This window comes from Melanerpes formicivorus, unplaced genomic scaffold (genome assembly GCF_026170545.1).
Source record: "Melanerpes formicivorus ecotype bairdi unplaced genomic scaffold, bMelFor1.0.p_v2 SCAF_119, whole genome shotgun sequence".
Lineage (NCBI taxonomy): Eukaryota > Metazoa > Chordata > Aves > Piciformes > Picidae > Melanerpes > Melanerpes formicivorus.
The window spans coordinates 1,388,088-1,399,801 of NW_027142471.1; the positions used below are offsets into that span (position 1 = coordinate 1,388,088).

Consider the following 11,714-nt stretch of genomic DNA (forward strand, 5'->3'; position numbering starts at 1 on the left):
GTTTCACCTGCAGCTCCTGGAGGCTATCTCTGGCTTCTGGGTCCAGCTGGAGGAGGGACAGATTGGAGAAGCCATCAGGGTCCCTGGTCCAGCCCTGGGGGACTTTCTGCATGCCCAATGCGTCCCTGGGCAGGGTGAAGCCCGTCCATCCTCTGACATGGGGGAAGAGCAAGGGCTTGTAGGGGTGGGATAGCCTGGCCCCATACAGGGGTGAGGAACCAGGGTCTGCAGCCAGTGCTGTGGAGCCAGGGAAGGGACTTCCTCTGGGAAGAGGACACTGATCCAGCTCCTCCACATGGCTCCCTCCTGGACACCTAATACACCCCTCCTTCCCACCCATGGCTTCAAACATCTTCTTGAGCTGGACAGGGAGCTGCTGGGTGTTGTTCAGGATGCAGGGCTGAGGGGAAAGGAGGGAAAGTGGAGTCAGCACCACCAAAAGCAGCGGGAACAGCTCTCTGCTGCCCCAGCTCCCTCCCACCCTGTCCTCCCGGAGTGTGGCTGCAGCCCTTGCCAGTGAAGGCTGAGCTAAGGGAGTCACTGCGAAGCTCAGCCTTCCCCATGTCACTTGTCACCAGCTCCCCTGTTTCCTTTCTGAGTGATCAGAGTGGATGATCTGAGCACCAGGGCAACTTCCACTCAGTCCTGAAAAGCTCCTTTGGAAAAGCTGAGTCCTGCCCAGAGAGCAAAGCCCAGGGCTTGGCTGCCCTCGCTGACATCCACGCTGAAAGAGACCATTCCAGTGCAGCAGCACAGTGCCACCAGGCCATCGAGGAGTGAGGGCTGCTGTGCCAGGCCTTCTGCCAGCTTGTCCTGCAGGATGGAAATAGGGAGTGCTGTGGGAAAGCCCAGAGGTGCCTGCTGTCTGAAGTCAGAGAGGCACAAGTGCAGCGTGGCAGCAGGGCATTGAACCTGTCCCTAGGGAAATCACACAGCACTTAGACACTGCCCTGTCCCTCTCCAGCAGGAAGGTGTCCTTTGCCCCCTGGCCACACACCTGCAGCCTCTGGGAGAGGATGGCCAGCAGCAGCTCCTCGGGCAGCACACAGCTCCCCAGGCCCAGCTCTGCCAGCGTGCTGCCCCTGGGGCTCAGCCGGAGCTGTGCAGGAGGGGCAGAGACGAGAGGAGAGCCAGGGGAGCCCTGCAGCCTTGAACAGCAGCACACTGAACCTCAGCAGAACATAAAGCCCCTTGGAAGCCCCTGAGCAATCCCAGCTGCTGGCCTCGGAGCTCTCCCTAGCAAGAAACTAAGAGAAAGCTGTGGGGCAGCGGCTCCAGGGAACAGCCCTGCAGAGCACAGCCCTTGAGCAGCAGCCCCCAGCGCTGGCAGCACCCCACAGCACAGCAAGGACAAGCCCAGGCAGCATGGGGCCAGCAAGGGTCCTGCGGGGCCAGCCTGAGCTTCAGCTGCCCAGGGCAGCGCTGGTGTCCCCATCCCTGAGGGACTGAAAAGCAGAGAGCTGCGGTGCTGAGGGCCAGGCTTTAGCGGTGCCCTGGCAGCGCCTGCTCAGCAGCTAGGGCCCGGCGGCGCTGCCGGGGGGTGCCGGCGGCGGGAGAGCCCCGGGAGGCGCCGGGCTCGGTGCTGCTGCCCGCCGCAGCCAGCGCGGCTGCACACACGGGGCCCAGGCTCTGGCTGCTCCTCCCGAGCCAGCAGCCTGCAGAAAGCTGCGCTGCTGCGGCCAGCTGCTGTCCCCCCGGGCCGTGCTGGGGCCGGGGCCGGAGCGCGGAGCAGCCCTCTGCCTGGCCCGAGGCGGCTGCGGGGAGCGAGGGGCGGGGGAGGGAGTGGTGGGGCAGGGGATCGCCATCCGCTGGAGCCAGCGGCAGGGCCCGAGGAGCGAGTGATAGGACGAGAGGAAGGCACAGACCCACAGAATTGTGGCACTTGGCCTTGCCCTCTAGGCTCCCCCAGGCCAAGCAGCAGCCCAGCCCCACCATGGCCACTAAACCACAGCCCCCAGGGCCATGGCCACACATTGCTTGAACCCCTCCAGGGACAGGGACTCCACCACCTCCCTGGGCAGCCTGTGCCAGGCCCTGACCACTCTTGCAGCCAAGACATTGTTCCTCCTCTCCAGCCTAAGCCTCCCCGGGCACAGTCCCAGGCCAGTTCCTCTCCTGTCCCCTGAGACTAGGGAGAAGAGATCCATCCCCACCTCCCTCAGCTTTCTTTCAGGGAGCTGCAGAGGGCAATGAGGTCTCCCCTTGGCCTCCTTTTCTCCAGGCTAAGCACCCCCAGCTCCCTCAGCTGCTCCTCCCCAGCCCTCTTCTCCAGAGCCTTCCCCAGCTTGGTTGCCCTTCTCTGGACTTGCTCCAGCCTCTCAGTGTCCTGCTGGGAGCGAGGGGGCCCAGCACTGAGCAGCGGATTCGAGCTGTGGCCTTAGCAGTGCCCAACCCAGTGAGGGAATCACTTCCCTGCTCCTGCTGCTCTCAGGGTGGAGTGGAGATTAGCTCAGCTGAGGTGGGGAGCAAAAAGCCCCTGCAAGCCAAGAAGTCTTGGTGTGGTCAGCCAGGGGAGGGACAAAGGAAGGTGTACTGGAGTCCTCTGCAGGGGAAAGCAAAGTGAGGCCTGCATTCCTCTGCTGTGGGAATAGAGAAGAAGGCATTAGCAATGTCTGCTGGTGCTTAGAGAGGAACTGAGTTGTCTTCCTCAGTTGCCCTTAGGGTCACATTTTCACTCTTCTCCATGGCAACATTTCCTGACACAGCTGCTCCAGCTGAAGCCCAAGTTCCATCTCTCTGGCTCCTGCAATTCCCTGCTGCCAGCTCCCATGGCAGAGCTTAGCCCAATGCTCTGCTGCAGAGGAATTAGTGCTCCATCCATCCCAGCAGGATCCCCTCCCCGTGCTGCTGCTCTGGCTGCAGCCCAGCACAGGGCTGGCTCTGGGCTGCCAGTGCCCACTGCTGGCTCCAGTCAAGCTCTTTGTCCCTCTGGTGGCCTCCTGCAGGCAGGGAGCTGCGTGGTGGCAGCTGCCTCAGCCCGGGGGAAGCTCTTCCCAGTGGGACAGGACTCAGCTGCTCAGGTGCCTGGGGGTGGGGGGGAGCAGGGAGCCAGGTGGAAGGCAGCAGGAAAGTCCTGCAGAGGGAAGCCCAGGGGGGGTTCCTCCCAGCTTGCTGAGAAGGGATTGGAAAGGAGCAGGGGGCTGCAGGTGAGGCAGCAGGGAGAGCCTGGAGCAGTGGCCATGGGCCAGCTGCTGGCTCCCTGCTGGGGGCTGGGCACAGCCTGCCTGCTCTGGGGCCTGGTGGAGCTCGGGCCCCACAGCCCTGCCCTGCCCCCCAGCCAGGAGCCAGAGGGCAGCAGGGCAGGGACAGGCAGCCTCAGTGGCACCTGCTGGGGGTGGATGAGCAGCCCACGGCTGCTCCCCCCAGCAGTGCCTTCACTCCCAGCCCTCCCTCCCCCCCACACCCCCCTGCCCTCTTCCCCACTGGCACAAGCAGCTCAGCCCTCTGTGCCCAGCAGCCCCTGGGGAGGGATGCTCAGAGCTCTCTTCCCCAGGACTGGAGTGCCACAGGCAGCTGGGGCAAAGGGGCACAAGGAGCCAGGGGACACAGATGGGGTCAGAGCCAGGGCCAAAGGGCAGAGCTGAGAAGCTGGGGGGCAGGCAGCCTCCAGCAGCTGTCTGGCACAGCAGGCAGCAAGCCAGAGCCCCTCCAGGCACAGCAAAGGGGGCAGGAGACAAGCCCAGGGGGCCTGCAGGGATGGCACAGGAGGGGAAAGCAGACTGGAGCCCAGCCCAGGAGGAAGGCCCCCCCAGAAGGAGCCCCAGGGCCAGGGTGCCCCAAAGGGAGGCAAGAAGCAGCCAGAGCAGCTCTGAAGAGCCAAAGAACCAAACCTTTACTGAACAACATGAGCTGGGGGAAAAGGGGGGGGGAAGAGGGGGGGGAAAGTGGGGGGAAATGGGGGGGGAGAAAAGAGGGGGGAATGGGGGTGGAATGGGGGGAATGTGGGGGGAGAAATGGAAGGGGAAATGGGGGGAGGAAATGGGGGGAGGAAATGGGGGGGAGGAAAGAGGGGAGGGAAAGGGGGAGGGGAGAGGCAAAGAACCAAACCTTCACTGAACAACACAAATAGGGGGAGGGGGGAGAAGAGCAGCAAATGGGAGGGGAGGGGAGGGGGGGGATGGGAGAGGAGGTTTTCAATCCCAGGGAAGTTTTGAGAGCAGGAGGAACTCAGAGCTGATGACAGCTTCTCTCCAGGACACTGTGAGCTGCCTCTGGCCCTGGCTCCAGCAGCTGCAAGGAGAAGAGGGAAGAGTCACTGAGCAGGGCCCTGAGCAGCAGGCTGAGCAGGGAGCCTCCAGCAGCAGCCACCCAGAGGGGCTGGGAAGGACATCCCCAGGGCTCATCCCATGGAGATGGCAGCAGGAGAGCCTTCTGCTGGAGGCTGTGTGTCACCTGCTGGCCAAAGCCATCAGCAGCAGCACTGCAAGCACACAGCTGGGGACTGCCCCTGGCTCCCAGGGCCTGACCTTGCTTTTCCTGGCCCCTGGAAAGCCAGCAGCCCCCAGTTGCCCTCCTGGAGGCTGTGGCTGGAGAGCCCCAAGGATGAACAGCTCTGGAAACTCCTTTTCCTTCCTGTCTCAGGAGAAAGGACTTCCCAGAGAGACATCTGGGCTGGGGCAGCCCCCACCCTGCTGGGCTGCAGAGGCTGATGGCCAACAGCCTCCCCCTGAGCATCCCAGCAAGGAGGAGCCTGGGCCTTGGCCTGCAGCTGGGCCTAGGGCAGGCAGGGATGACTCCCTGGCTCAGGGCACGACCCAGGCTGGGACAAAGAAGCTAAGAAGAGGTGCAGGCCTATCCTGAGGGGCTTAGAGGAAGGAGTTGGGCTGTACAGGTGGAGCTGGGCTCCAAGCAGAGGTGCAGGCCCCCCATGCAGAGCGTGTCCCATGCCATGGGGACAAGCCCCCAGCCTGGGCACAGTGTGGAGGAGCCTGTGCTGGGCAGCAGGAGCCATTCAGCTGCCTGGAGCTCAGCCTGGCTGCAGCAGAGCTTCTGAGCAAGCTCTGCCACTGGTGGGCCTGGGAGGACTTCCTTTGGTGTGCACCAGAGGGAAGAGCAGAGGACATCCCTCAGGCTGAGCTCCTCCTGCCCTTCTGCAAAGCCAAAGCTTCCTCCCCGTGGAGGAAAGTCCTCCTGCTCTTCACAGCCCCCTGCAGCACCTGTGGCTGTAGCTGATGGACAGGTGGGCTCCAGCCCCAGCTGCATCAGGAGCCCCAGGAGGATCCTGTGGCCTCTTTCTACACCCTGCTCACAAGCCAGTGGCACAGGCAGACAAGAGCCCAGGGCTCACAGAACATGGACTTGTTTGGCTGCAAGAGACCTTAAAGGTCATCCAGTCCAAGCCTGAACCCAGCACTACCAGGGCACCACTCTTCCATGGCCCTCAGCAGCAGCTTTGAAAGCCCTCCAGGGACAGGGACTCCACCCTGGCCTGGGCAGCCTGGGCCAGGCCTTGACAACCTTCAAGGGGAAGAAATTTTCCCCCACGTCCAACCTAACCCTCCCCTGGCACAACCTGAGGCTTTTCCTCTTCTCCTCTTGCTTGGGAGAAATGACCAAGCCCCACCTGGCTCCAAGCCCCCTGCAGGGAGGTGTAGCATAGTATCTGAGTAGTATCAGTCAGGGCTGGAAGGGACCACAAGGATCAGCCAGTGCCAACCCCCCTGCCATGGGCAGGGACACCCCACACTAGATCAGGCTGCCCAGAGCCTCAGCCAGCCTGGCCTGAAACACCTCCAGGGCTGGGGCCTCAACCACCTCCCTGCACAACCCATTGCAGGGCTTCACCACTCTCATGGGGAAGAACTTCCTCCTCCCCTCCAGCCTGAACCTCCCCACCTCCAGCTTCATTCCATTCCCCCTAGTCCTAGCACTGCCTGAGAGCCTGAGCAGTCCCTCCCCAGCCCTCCTGTAGCCCCCTGCAGATCCTGGAAGGCCACAATGAGGTCACCTCGGAGCCTTCTCTTCTGCAGCCTGAACAGCCCCAGCTCCTTCAGTCTGTCCTCACAGGAGAGGTGCTCCAGGCAGGTGTGGAGAGCCAGAAGGAGTCACAGGGAGCCCAAACCTGAGCCCAGGAGGCACAGGGCAGCCTGTCTGTGTGTCCTGCCTGTGTGTGTCCCCTGCCTGTGTCCCACCTGGCTGCGTGTCCCCTGCCTGCCTGCCGCACCCCAGCCCTGCTGTGGGGCCCCCTCCAGCAGGAAGGCTGCTGCAGGGCTCACCCTTGCCTTGGGGGCTCAGCTGCCCCCTGCTCTGCTCTGCAGAGGAGGAAGTGGAAGGGCAGGAGGCCTGTGTGCTGCAGCAGGGAGCTGCAGGCTCTCCCGGGGCCGCTGGCCATGGCCCCGCAGCCGAGCGGCGCCGCAGGGCTGACGCTGCGCTGGCTGAGCACAGCTCTGGCTGAGCACAGCTCTGGCTGAGCACAGCTCTGGCTGAGAGCCTCCCTGGGGTGCTGGCCATGGGCTCCCCTCCTGCACGCAGGCTGGGCTCCAGCACCTGCAGCCAGGGCACCCTCCAAAGCCTCCTCCTGGAGCCCAAGTGCTCAAGCAGGCAGAGGAGCAGAGAAGGCAAGAGAGAAGCAGGAAGGGCAGCCAAGAGGATCCAAGTGCCACAGTGTCTGTGCTTTACCTTCTGAGCAGGCTCCTCCCTGCTGAGGAACTGCTGAGAGGCCACTGGCAGATGATTGTAGGGCTGGGGGGTCTCCTCCTGGCACTGCACAGCAGAGAACTCCAGCCTGGAGAGGCTGAGGGATGGCACAGCCACCTTGGCACGCAGCAGGACATGAACTGTGGGGCCTCCTGTCACCTAGTGAGGCACAGAGCAGCCAGGTGAGAGCCAGCTGAGAGCTGCTGCTGGCCCCAGCCTGCCCCCGCAGGGGGTGAGGGCAGAGGGAGGGGAGGAGGCACAGGGCACCTGGATGGGCAGCAGCAGGGCCGCCTGGCCCAGCGGCAGCCTGGCACTCTGGGGCTCCAGGCACACGGTGAAGCTCCTGCTCTGGGAGCAGGGCAGCTGCTCCACATGCTCCAGGTCCACACTGAAGCCTTCAAGAGAGGGGAATGAGGCAGCTGAGGCACAGGGGACATGGGATGGGGCACAAGCACCTTAAGGCCACCGGAGTGTCCTGGCTGGCAGCCCTGGCAAGGATCCTTTGCCTCTCCAGAGCAGCTGTGCCAGGGGAGGTTCAGGCTGGAGGTGAGGAAGAAATTCTTCCCAGCAAGAGAGATTGGCCCTGGGATGTGCTGCCCAGGGAGGTGGTGGAGTCCCCACCCCTGGAGGTGTTTAGGAAGAGCCTGGATGAGGCCCTTGGTGCCATGGCTGAGTTGATCAGATGGTGCTGGGGGAGAGGTTGGACTCAGTGACCTCAAAGGTCTCTTCCATCCTGGTTAACTCCCTTCTAGTCTGTTCTCCCCATGGCAGTGGCTCAGGCTGAGCTGTCACAGGCAGCTCTTGCAAGGCCCCAGGAGGTGTCCCCAGCACTGCTTACCTGTGCCAGCCAGGACCTGCCCACAGACTTGGAAGGCCACAGGGAAGTGCCCCGGGTTGGTGACCTCCACGCTGCGCCTGTGGATGCCACCCAGAGCCACGCAGCCGAAGTCCAGGACGTACTCAGGCAGCTCAGCTCTGCAGGGGGGAGGGAGGGGACTCCTCAAACCACAGCCTGGCCACATTGCCATGGCATGGCAGATGCAAATCAAGTGGGAAAACTCAGCCCAAGCTGCTGAGAGCCAAGCCCTGAGCAGCTGGTGAGCAGGCTCTGGCCGCTCCCAGGGAAGGCAGGGCCCAGGTTCTCTCAGCTCCCAGGGGCACCTTCAAGCACAGCTGGCTGCCAGTGGGCACTGCCCACAGCTCCTGGGCCACTGCACACAAGTCCACTGCAGCTCCACTGCTCTCAGTGCAACTGCTGAGCCTGGCCTACAGCCCAGCCCTGCAACTGCTTCAGGACCTGCTCAGAAGGTTTGCCCCCCCCAGGAAATCTTCACCGCTCTGCACCCAGCTCTGGCCCCAGAGCCCCAGGGGCCTGGGAGAGCCACAGGAAGGTCCTGTCCAGAGCCATCCCACTGGGAAAACACAGCAAGGAGCTGTTCTGCACAGCATCTTCTGCCTGGGCTGGAGCCTGCTGCTCCCACTCCTCAGCATGAGGGAGCAGAGGGCAGGAGCCTGCAGTCCCACCAGCAGCCGAGTTCCCTGACTGAGACTCTCCCAACCTGCTCCTTGGCTCAAGTGTGGTCTGCTGGGACCAGGAAGCCAGCTCTGAGCTGCCTCTTTCAGGGCTGCTCAGCAGGGATGGGCTCTGGGCTGCCTGCAGGGGCCTCCTGCTGTGCACTGGCTCCCTGAGCAGAGCCCAGCATCTGCGGGGAGCTGAGAGCAGCTCCACAGCTCAGGGAAGCGAGGACACTCAGCTGCTCCCAGGCAGCAGGGCACAGCTCTCAGGAGCAAAGCCTTGCTGCTGCCCACAGCTGCTCCAGGCTCTGCAGAGCCCAGCAGCTCTCAGCAGCAGGGCTGCACTGCTGGCTGTCAGCCCAGAGCACCTGCAGGTGGCTGTGGAGGTCTCCACTCACTTGAGAAGCCTGCGGCGAGCACGCAGCCTAAGGGCAGCCTCCTCTGGGGCGCTGCAGGCCACAGCTGCCTGCTGCTCCAGGATGTGCTCCTTCAGCAGGATGTCCTCCAGCTGCATCTGCAGCCCAGGCTCCAGCTGAGGCAAGGAAAGACAGGGACTGCTCAGCAAAGCTCCTTCCCAGGGCATGGGCTCAGCTCCCCAAGAGGCTGCCAGCCTGCTCTTGTTGGGAGGGCTGAGGGAGTCCTCCTGCCCCACTGCCTGGGACACCTCCAGCTCTCTTGGGCAGCACCTTGTCTCCAGAGCTGCCAGCTCCAGCCCCTTCACCTGCCCAGGCACTGCACTCAAAGCTGATCTGGCCAGACACAGAGGGGCAAGCCAGGAGCTTCCCAGAGCTGCAGGAATTGGCCTGCCCCCAAGCAGTGCCAAAGCAGCCTGGAGCAAAGCCCTCTTGCAAAGGAGGCCAGGAGGAAGCTGCTGCTGCTGCCTCTTGGAGATGAGCAGCGAGATCACAGCCCCAGGGCTGGCTCAGGCTGCTGCTCTCAAGCTCTGCACACCTGGCAGAGCTTGGCTGGGGGGCAAGCAGCAGCCTAGAGATGGGGCCCCAGCAATTCATCCCCAGGAGCAGGGCCTGCAGGATCCCACCCAGCTGCCAGGAAGCTCCTCCAGCTCCAGCAGGGACAGAGCTGGACAGCTGAGCTGATGATGCCCCAGCTAAGTGGGGCAGGGAGGGCCCACATGTTAGCAGGGCACCCAGAAGGCTGCTGTGGGCTCCAAGGGGATCCATGGCACGAGGGGCAGAGGCTGGCAGGTGCCCCACGGGGCAGCAGCTGTTCTCACCGTGGCATCCAAGTGGTCTGGGGGTGGTTCTGTGGCTGCAGCCTCCCCCAGGACATCTGCTCTGGCTCTCTCCTTGTCCTGGGCCATCTCTCCTCTCAGCTCCCTGAGGACCTGCTCCCATCTCTTGTTTCCTGAGGGCAGAACCCCCCCCTCAGGTGGCAGCGTGGGCATCTGGGCTGGGCAGCCCCCTCCCCACAGCGCCTCCCCCAGCAATGCTCCTCCAGCAGCTCTGGGCAGTGGGAGCTGCTCCTCCTGTCTGCAGCCTGAGCTTCAGCCCTGCCCAGCTCCCTCCCCCAGAGCAGCAGCTCAGCCCCTGCCAGCTGATGCCCATCCAAGCCTGCCCAAAGCCCTGCCTGCGTCTCGCCCGGCAGCTCGGCAGGGCTGCAGCAGGGAGTCTGCCGGGACACAGCCCCCAGGGACTGCCAGAGACTCAGGCAGCAACCAGGGCTGCCCTGAGAGCCCTGCAGCCTCCAGGCTTGGCTGGGGGAGATGGGGGGAGAGGCAGGGGAGCATCCTGAGGAGCAGCCAGGCAGTGCTTGCCTTGGATGTTCCTGGGCAGGTGCAGGCAGACCCTGGGAAAGCTTCCCTCTCCTTTCAAGCAGATTTCTTCAGGTTCCAGGTGACCAACTTGGAGCTGGAAAGCCTTGAGGAAGACCCCAGGCACTTCTGGCAAGTAAGAGACCTTCAGCACCTGCTGCTGGCCGGCTCCAAGGCAACCCTGCAGGGAGAGGAGAGAGGGAAGGCACCAGAAAGCCATCAGACAGCAGCACCTTCTAGCTCCCTGCTTTCCAACAGCTTCTCTCCTGCCCCCGGCTGCCAGCGACGCTCCAGGGGCCGCCAGGTGGCGCTAGCGCGCAGCCGCTTGCTCCAGCTCCACAGCCGGCAGCAGCCCCTCCTGCCCCCCCCCAGCAGCAGCCCCTCCTGCCCCCCCCAGCAGCAGCCCCTCCTGCCCCCAGCCCCTCCTGCCCCCCCCAGCAGCAGCCCCTCCTGCCCCCCCTGGCAGTGCTGAGGGCACAGTTGGCCTTGAGGCTCTGAAAGGCCTTTTCCAACCCCAAGGCTCCTGTGCATCCTTCCCCCTCAGCAGAGGCAGCTCCCAGCCCTGGCTGCTGCTGGAGGATCTGCCTCTCCTCTTCTCTTCCTCCCCATTGTCCCCTCCAAGCCCACCCAGGGCAGGCTGGCACAGGGCCAGGGGCAGTCCCTTGTGCTGCCCCCCTCCTCACCGTGCTGGGCACCACCAGGGGCAGGCCGGGCAGGGGGCTGCGGGCAGTGGCCGTGCCAGGGCTCAGCACCACAAAGGTGAAGGGCAGCTTCCCACTGTTCTCCAGGGTCACCTCTGCCTCCAGGAGCGAGTCCCACAGCTGCAGAGAGGACAGAGGAGTGGGCAGTTAGGCACAGGCCTGGCACTGGGCATCTCCTGCAGCTGGCACTGGCACAAGAGCCAAGGCAGGCAGCACAGCAGAGCAGCAGGAGAGGTGGGCGCTTCACCCTCCCAGCTTCAGCTGGGCAAGCCCAGCCACAAGGGAGCTCTGGGCCCTGCACAGGAGCTGAGCTTTGGGGCACCCTGCAGAGGCACAGCACCAGGCACCAGGCAGGAAAGCAGCCAAGTGCTCTGCACCTGGAGGTGGCATCCACCGCTGGGCTGCAGCAAAGCAGCTGGCACTGAGACAGCCCTGAGGCAAAGGCACCTGCAGAGCTGGCAGTGGCAGCAAAGGGGGACATGGAGCAACAGCCAGAGGGCCAAGAGAGGGAAAGAGTTGTGGGGGGGAGCTGAGAAGTGAAGTGGGGGTGGCTCTGGGACACTGCCCCCAGCTACAGCCCCTGGGAAGCCCAAGGGAGCTTCCTCTTGGTGAGGAGCCAAGAGCACTAAAGCAGCCCCCCTGCAGCTCAGGCTTTAGCAGCAGAGCAGCAGATGCTGTCTGGAGGCCACAGCCCTCTGGAGGCATCTGCTGGCATCCTGCCTGCCCCAGCAGGCCTCTCTGGTAGCCTTGAGGAGCACTTCTCCTAGAATGGGCCAGGCCAGAAGGGAGCTCCAAAGGTCACCCGCTCCAACCTGCCCACAGGCAGCAGGGACGTCCCCAGCCAGACTCCCAGCTTGGGTGGGGTGGTGAAGGCCATTGCAGAGCAGCTTGGAAGCAGAATGCATCACTCAGAGGTGGTGCTGGAGCCAGCACAGCAGCTGGCCCTAGAGCTCAGAGGGCAGCCCCCAGCAGTGAGGGCTCCAGCCAAGGAGAAGCCTGCGCTACCTGCAGCCCCAAGTCCAGCTCCGTGGTGTCCAGGTGGTAGCTGATGAGGGAGGCCTCCCCACTCAGCCTGAGCTCGTAGCTGGGGC

At 63.9% G+C, this 11,714-nt stretch overlaps 1 protein-coding gene across 1 annotated transcript; it reads right to left on the minus strand.

The window, feature by feature from the left end:
- Positions 1-4,120: 4,120 nt before the first annotated feature.
- On the minus strand, positions 4,121-9,398 carry LOC137456258 (hydrocephalus-inducing protein homolog). Its single transcript, XM_068167556.1, has 5 exons — positions 9,386-9,398; positions 7,475-7,611; positions 6,904-7,031; positions 6,619-6,795; positions 4,121-4,230 (listed from the first exon to the last, which is right to left on the minus strand). The coding sequence occupies exons 1-5, from the start codon at positions 9,391-9,393 to the stop codon at positions 4,168-4,170; spliced, it is 513 nt and encodes a 170-aa protein (XP_068023657.1). The 5' UTR covers positions 9,394-9,398; the 3' UTR covers positions 4,121-4,167.
- Between the last annotated feature and the right edge of the window lie 2,316 nt (positions 9,399-11,714).